The 9,344-nt window shown below is 52.7% G+C and overlaps 1 protein-coding gene across 1 annotated transcript in view; it reads left to right on the top strand.

The window, feature by feature from the left end:
• LOC133362921 (transmembrane protein 212-like) overlaps window positions 1-9,191 on the top strand; it is an 11,136-nt gene extending 1,945 nt beyond the window's left edge. Inside the window, exons 2-6 of the mRNA XM_061581901.1 lie at window positions 992-1,171; window positions 1,967-2,026; window positions 4,614-4,790; window positions 6,362-6,508; window positions 7,127-9,191. Of these exons, the coding sequence (XP_061437885.1) occupies window positions 1,016-1,171; window positions 1,967-2,026; window positions 4,614-4,790; window positions 6,362-6,508; window positions 7,127-7,153 (567 nt within the window). The 5' untranslated portion in view covers window positions 992-1,015 and the 3' untranslated portion in view covers window positions 7,154-9,191. The remainder of the gene's footprint in view (window positions 1-991; window positions 1,172-1,966; window positions 2,027-4,613; window positions 4,791-6,361; window positions 6,509-7,126) is intronic.
• Window positions 9,192-9,344: the final 153 nt, after the last annotated feature.

Below are 9,344 nucleotides of genomic sequence, written 5' to 3' on the forward strand. Positions count from 1 at the left end.
CAACGAGCGGAGTGCCGGGTGGATACAATTGCGCGAGTTGGCACAGCTGGTGGTGCATCTGCCGGTCATCTCAGTCACCTCATGTCACCTGCTGGGTCTGTCCCGTGACCTCCTGCACCTAGCCTGGCACAGTAGGGGTCACAGGTGGTGGTGCATCTGCCGGTCATCTCAGTCAATCAACCCACGGCACCTGCTGGGTCTGTCCCGTGACCTCCTGTCACGTGGCCTCAAAGTGCACCTAGCCTGGCACGGGCGCCCTGGTGACGTCATCGCCACTTAGTGGCGAATATTGACAGGCTGCGTGTCTCTGTGTGTGCAGGGCTCTGTGTCTCTGTGTGTGCAGGGCTGTGTGGCTCAGTGGAGACATCTGTGTCTCTGTGTGTGCAGGGCTCTGTGTGTCTCTGTGTGTGCAGGGCTGCGTGTCTCTGTGTGTGCAGGGCTGTGTGGCTCAGTGGAGAGATCTGTGTCTCTGTGTGTGCAGGGCTCTGTGTCTCTGTGTGTCTCTGTGTGTGCAGGGCTGCGTGTCTCTGTGTGTGCAGGGCTCTGTGGCTCAGTAGATACATCTGTGTCTCTGTGTGTGCAGGGCTCTGTGTCTCTGTGTGTCTCTGTGTGTGCAGGGTTGCGTGTCTCTGTGTGTGCAGGGCTCTGTGGCTCAGTGGATACATCTGTGTCTCTGTGTGTGCAGGGCTCTGTGTCTCTGTGTGTCTCTGTGTGTGTAGGGCTGCGTGTCTCTGTGTGTGCAGGGCTCTGTAGCTCAGTAGATACATCTGTGTCTCTGTGTGTGCAGGGCTCTGTGTCTCTGTGTGTCTCTGTGTGTGCAGGGCTGCGTGTCTCTGTGTGTGCAGGGCTCTGTGGCTCAGTGGATACATCTGTGTCTCTGTGTGTGCAGGGCTCTGTGTCTCTGTGTGTCTCTGTGTGTGCAGGGCTGCGTGTCTCTGTGTGTGCAGGGCTCTGTGGCTCAGTGGATACATCTGTGTCTCTGTGTGTGCAGGGCTGCGTGTCTCTGTGTGCACGCATGGCGGTGCTGTGTCCAGGCTGGGCCCTGGTGAGTCTCGGCACGCTGAGTGTCGTCTCGGGAGTCGTCGCTTTCTTCCCGGGACTCAGCCTGCAGACGCAGCAGTTCGTGGCGTGGAGCAGCCGCGTCGCCTGCCCCGTGTGGGCCGGACTCATGGTGAGGGCTCTCACTCACCACGCTCACCACACTCACCATGCAAAACTCACCTAAAACTCACCACACTCACCACGCTCACCATGCCACGCTCACCATGCCACGCTCACCATGCAAAACTCACCAAAAACTCACCACGCTCACCTAAAACTCACCACGCTCACCATGCCACACTCACCATGCAAGACTCACCACTCGCCATGCACGACTCACCACACTCACCATGCCACACTCACCATGCAAAACTCACCACGCTCACCATGCAAAACTCACCACACAAAACTCACCACACTCACCATGGTGCCGATGACGGTGGTGTTGGTGGGTAGTGATGGTGGTCATGTCGACGGTGATGATTTTGTTGGCGGTGGTGGGAAACAAGGGGGGTGGTGATGGTGCTGATGATGGTGATGATGGTGGTGATGTTGGTGATGTGGGTGCTGATAATGGTGGTGATGGTGCTGATAATGGTGATGATGGTGGTGATGTTGATGGTAGTGATGTGGGTGCTGATGGTGGTGATGATGATGGTGGTGATGTTGATGCTAGTGATGATGGTAGTGATGGTGGTTATGATGGTGGTGATGTTGATGGTAGTGATGGTAGTGATGGTGGTGATGATGGTGGTGATGTTGATGGTAGTGATGTGGGTGCTGATGGTGGTGATGGTGTTGGTGATGATGATGGTGGTGATGATGGTAGTGATGATGATGGTGGTTATGATGGTGATGATGATGGTGGTGATGGTGCTGATGGTGGTGGTGATGGTGGTGATGGTGGTGATGATGTTGTCTGCAGGCTGTGTGCGCTGGCGCTGTGACTGTGAGATCCGGACTCAGGAAGCGGACTCGCTCACTGGTGAAACACCATCATCATCACCACCATCATCATCATCACCACCATCATCATCACCACCATCATCATCACCATCATCATCATCACCATCATCATCACCACCACCATCATCATCACCATCATCACCATCATCATCATCACCATTATCATCACCACCACCATCATCATCACCATCATCATCATCATCACCATCATCACCATCATCATCATCATCACCATCATCATCATCACCATCATCATCACCATCATCATCACATCATCATCATCACCATCATCATCACCATCATCACCACCACCATCATCATCACCATCATCATCATCACCATCATCATCACCATCATCATCATCACCATTATCATCACCACCACCATCATCATCACCATCATCATCACCATCATCATCATCACCATCATCATCATCACCATCATCATCACCATCATCATCACCATCATCATCATCACCATCATCATCACCACCACCATCATCATCACCATCATCATCATCACCATCATCATCATCACCATCATCATCACCATCATCATCATCACCATCATCATCACCACCACCATCATCATCACCATCATCATCATCACCATCATCATCACCATCATCATCATCACCATTATCATCACCACCACCATCATCATCACCATCATCATCACCATCATCATCATCACCATCATCATCATCACCATCATCATCACCACCACCATCATCATCACCATCATCATCATCACCATCATCATCACCATTATCATCACCACCACCATCATCATCACCATCATCATCATCACCATCATCATCATCATCACCATCATCATCATCACCATCATCATCATCACCATCATCATCATCACCATCATCATCACCATCATCATCATCACCATCATCATCACCACCACCATCATCATCACCATCATCATCACCATCATCATCACCATCATCACCATCATCATCACCACCACCATCACCACTATCATCACCATCATCACCACCATCATCACCACCACCATCACCACCATCACCACCACCATCACCACCATCACCACCACCATCATCATCACCACCATCATCATCATCACCATCATCACCATCATCATCATCATCACCACCACCATCACCACTATCATCACCATCATCACCACCATCATCACCACCACCATCACCACCACCATCACCACCATCACCACCACCATCACCACCACCATCATCATCATCACCACCATCATCATCACCATCATCACCATCATCATCATCACCACCACCATCACCACTATCATCACCATCATCACCACCATCACCACCACCATCATCACCATCATCATCACCACCACCATCATCACCATCACTATCATCATCATCATCATCACCACCATCAGCATCATCATCACCATCACCATCATCGAGAGCATTCTTACATACTGCATCTGTGTATGGTACACCAGCTGCACAGTGGCTCAGAGGAGAGCGCTCCAGAGGGTCATCAACACAGCCCAAAAGATCGCCGGCTGCCATCTCCCCACACTTGAAGAACTACACAGTTCACGTTGCATCAAAAAAGCACAGCACATTATAGAGGACTCTTCCCACCCTGGACACTCACTGTTTGAGCTGTTGCCATCAGGCAGACGATTCAGATCAGTCAAAACAAGGACAAACAGATTCAAACAGAGCTTTTATCCTACAGCGATCACCACACTCAATAATGCTAATTAATTATTAAGTAATAGCGTTTACAATTGACTGTGAAATAGAGATGTGCAATGACAAAATGTAACCTTATGTGGGTATGTGGGTATACTTGGGCTGTTTTTATATATAGTATAAATTGATTATCTTTCATTTAATTTTATTTTTATTTTCTTGTTTTATTTAATTTAAATTTATGAATGAGGCCCTGACTGGTGAGCATTTTAAATTTCGTTGTACTGGTGACAATGACAATAAACGATCTATCTATCTATCATCATCACCACCATCACTATCATCATCACCACCACCATCACTATCATCATCACCACCATCATCACCACCATCACCATCACCACCACAATCATCACCATCACCACCACAATCATCACCATCACCACCACAATCATCACCATCAACACAATCATCACCACCACCATCACCACCATCATCACCACCACCACCACCACCATCATCACCACCATCACCACCACCATCATCACCATCATCACCACCACCACCACCATCATCACCACCACCATCACCACCATCATCACGACCACAATCATCATCATCACCATCATCACCACCACAATCATCATCATCATCATCACCACCACCACCACCACCATCACCACCATCACCACCACCATCATCATCACCACCACCACCACCATCATCACCACCATCACCACCACAATCATCATCACCATCACCACCACCATCATCATCATCACCACCACCATCACGACCACAATCATCACCATCATCATTGTCCCCCGGTGTCTCACCCCCCCCCCCCCCCCCCCCCATTGTCTCACCCCCCATTGTCTCCCATTGCCTCACCCCCCCCATTGTCTCACCCTCTCATCGTCCCCCATTGCCTCACCTCCCCCCGCAGGCCGAGGCTTCGTGTGCTCTCTGCGTGCTGAGCGCGGCCTGCAGTGTCCCCCACCTGTCCCTGGCGCTCTGCTCGCTGCTCATGGGCCCCCTGTGCCGCTACTCACACGCCGGCGTGGCCGGCACCGCCTACCTGGGCCAGGCCGTGCGCTGGCCATACCCCTACGCCCTGTGGCAGGTGACGGCGCGCGCAGAGATACACACACCGCTCGCTCCACGTGAGAACACCAACACCACTCTCACCACCACTCACATCATCACCACTCTCACCACCACTCACATCATCACCACCACCACCACTCACATCATCACCACCACTCACCACCACTCACCACGACACTCACCGTGAGAACACCACCACTCACCACCACACTCACCACCACTCTCACCACCACTCACCACCACACTCACCACCACTCACCACCACTCACCACGACACTCACCGTGAGAACACCACCACTCACCACCACTCTCACCACCACTCACCACCACTCTCACCACCACTCACCACCACTCACCACCACTCTCACCACCACTCACCACCACACTCACCACCACTCTCACCACCACTCACCACCACACTCACCACCACACTCACCACCACTCACCACCACACTCACCACCACTCTCACCACCACTCACCACCACTCCCACCACACTCACCACCACTCACCACCACTCACCACGACACTCACCGTGAGAACACCACCACTCTCACCACCACTCACCACCACTCTCACCACCACTCACCACCACTCACCACCACTCACCACCACTCTCACCACCACTCACCACCACACTCACCACCACTCTCACCACCACTCACCACCACACTCACCACCACACTCACCACCACTCACCACCACACTCACCACCACTCACCACCACACTCACCATGAGAACACCACTCACCACGACTCTCACCACCACTCACCGTGAGAACACCACCACTCACCACCACCACTCTCACCACCACACTCACCACCACTCACCACCACACTCACCACCACTCACCACCACACTCACCACCACTCACCACCACTCACCACCACTCTCACCACCACTCACCACCACTCTCACCACCACTCACCACCACACTCACCACCACTCTCACCACCACTCTCACCACCACTCTCACCACCACTCTCACCACCACACTCACCACCACACTCACCACCACTCTCACCACCACTCACCACCACTCTCACCACCACTCACCACCACCACTCACCACCACTCTCACCACCACTCTCACCACCACTCTCACCACCACTCTCACCACCACTCTCACCACCACTCACCACCACCACTCACCACCACACTCACCACCACTCACCACCACTCTCACCACCACTCTCACCACCACACTCACCACCACTCTCACCACCACTCACCACGACACTCACCGTGAGAACACCACCACTCTCACCACGACGCCACTCACCACGACTCTCACCACGACATCATTCGGCGTGGCACCACTCACCACCACCACTCACCACAACACTCACGACTCACCACGCCACTCGCAGGGTCACTCACAATGCTCCCCCCCCCACCCCCCCACTCGCCACAACGCCACTCGCCACTCAGCCGGTCGGCACTCGCTATACCGGTGAAGGACTCTCACGACGCAAGCACGTCACGTCACCCCCTTGTCCACCCCCGTGTTCCCCCCACGCGTCCACCCCATGTCCACCCCGTGTCCCTCCCCGTGTCACCCCCCCCCCGTGCCCCCCCCCCCCCCAGGAGACGAGGACGTACTGCGTGGAGCCGCTGGGTGCCGAGTGGCAGCACCTGGCGCTGCAGGTTCTGGACGCGACGTTGTCCACCTCCGAGTTTGCGCTCGCACTCGCAGCCTGCGTGGGGCAGGGACGACGCCTGTTCCGCTCGCGGGTAACAACAACCAGCCAACAGCCCCCAGCCAACAGCCCCCAGCCAACAGCTCCCAGCCAACAGCCCCCAGCCAACAGCCCCCAGCCAACAGCCCCCAGCCCTGTCTGTGTGGAGCGTCTGTCTATAGCGTCTGTCTGTGTCTGTCTGGAGGGTCTGTCTGTCTGTCTGTAGCGTCTGTCTGGAGCGTCTGTCTGGAGCGTCTGTCTGGAGCGTCTGTCTGGAGCGTCTGTCTATCTGTCAGTCTTCCTGCTCCGGTCTCATCACCACCGCCACCACCATCACCACCATCATCACCATCACCACCATCACCACCACCATCACCACCATCACCACCACTACCATCACCATCACCACCGCCATCATCACCATCACCACCATCATCACCATCACCACCACTACCATCACCATCACCACCACCATCACCACCATCACCACCACCACCATCACCACCACTACCATCATCATCACCACCACCATCACCACCGCCATCATCACCATCACCATCATCACCATCACCACCACCATCACCACCAACACCATCACCATCATCACCACCACCATCACCACCACCACGCTGCCAAACGAACGCCCTCTGTGTCTCCATCTTTTGTCTTCCAGAACAAGGTGCGCAACCACGTGTGGTGAGTAACCACGCGTGGTGAGCGAACAGCGTGGTGAGCGTGGCACCACCACGAGGAGGAGGAGGGGGGGGGTGGAGACGCTGGCGCGAGACCCTCCGGACCAACGCTTCAAGTGCTCGTCTCCTGCACGCGTCACCGCTGCTACCCCCCCCAACTCCCCCGTCACACACAGAGACACAGACACACACACACAGGTACACACACAGACACACACACAGGTACACACACAGACACACACACACATAGGTACACACACAGACACACACACGCACGTACACACACACGCACAGCTACACACACAGGTACACACACATACACACGCAGGTACACACACACACGCACTCAGACACAGGCACACACACACGTACACATACACAAACAGCTACACACACAGGTACACACACACGCACAGACACACACACACAGACACACACACACAGGCACACACACAGGTACACACACACACACACGCAGGTACACACACACACGCACTCAGATACAGGCACACACACACACGCACTCAGATACAGGCACACACACACACGTACACATACACAAACAGCTACACACACAGGTACACACACACGCACAGACACACACACAGGTACACACACACACGCACAGACACACACACACAGACACACACACACAGGCACACACACAGGTACACACACACGCATGCACGCGCACAGACACACGCACACACGCACGCAGACACACACACACGCGTGTATAGTCCATAGCCGTCAACCCCTTGTCAGCGCCCGACCATATCACCAATTCAGACCGTGTTGGTCACCCCGTGCCAGTTATACATCTCAAAGTTCATCCTACAAAGTCACTTTACACTACACTATACACTACACTATACACTACACTATACACTACACTATACACTACACACTTTACACTACTATACACTACACTATACACTACTATACACTACACTATACACTACACTACTATACACTACACTATACACTACACTATACACTACACTACTATACACTACACTACACACTACTATACACTACACTATACACTACTATACACTACACTACACACTACTATACACTACAATACACTATTACACACTATACACTACACGACTATACACTACACTTCTATACCATACCTGTCAACCCCTTATCAGTGCCCTACCTTAATTACAGACCAACTCAGACCTTATTGGTCCCATCACAAGAGAGAAACACAAACAGCCAAAAAATAAAACCGTGTGCCCAAATTGAAACGGCTGTACGCCGAACAGACCTGTACACTCAAGTTCCCTGTACAAGAATCCGGGGTAAACCGTGATGGGTTGATATCTATGATACACATACAGTACATACACATATATACCCTACTCGTGTGGCTGTGGGCCTCCCCTAGGTCCACTCAGCCTCCTCAGAGTGAGCAGCAATCATCAGATCATCAGCATACATAACATGGTTCGTCATTAACCGCACCCGGGCACTGATCAGCCCTCCCATTGTATCTGCTGTACCAGATAGAAATTCCTCTGGTACAGCCACGCCAGCGACGATGATTTGAACTGGTCCTGGCCCCCCCCTAGGTCGGCTCGGCCTGTAACGAGTACCTGGGGCGGTGTGTAGTGAGCATCGCCACTGGGGAGACAAAGGCGGCCGGGCGTGGTGCTGGCCACCCACCCCTCGTGTGCCGTGCCGGCTTTCATAATGTGTCTGTTAAACTTCTTTGATTCTTTCGGTAAAGTCGCGTAGAAAATAATATAAATTAACTAATAGAATAGGACGTTTCGATTGCAACACAAGCAATGGTCATCAGGTGTGACTGAATGAGAAAACAAAGCTAGTGGACTTAGAACTACAATGCAAGACAACACAGAGAGTCGGCTAACACAGCAGTCAACACCCAACGTGGTTGATTACGTTCTTACAAAGAATGCTACATTTGAGAGAGAGACAAAACACAGAGACACGTAGAAAGACACACAAGCAGAGAGAGACACACAGAGAGAGACAACACAGAGACACAGAGAGAGAGACACACACAGACACACAGAGAGAAACAACACAGAGACACACAACCAGAGAGAGACACACACACAGAGACACACAGAGAGACACAGAGAGATACACACAAGCAGAGAGAGACACACACAGAGAGACACAGAGAGGGACACACAACATAGACACACAACATAGACACACAAG

The sequence above is a fragment of the Lethenteron reissneri genome, unplaced genomic scaffold (assembly GCF_015708825.2).
Source record: "Lethenteron reissneri isolate LAM-NWPU_2019-01 unplaced genomic scaffold, ASM1570882v1 scaffold_1638, whole genome shotgun sequence".
In the NCBI taxonomy this organism is placed as follows: domain Eukaryota; kingdom Metazoa; phylum Chordata; class Hyperoartia; order Petromyzontiformes; family Petromyzontidae; genus Lethenteron; species Lethenteron reissneri.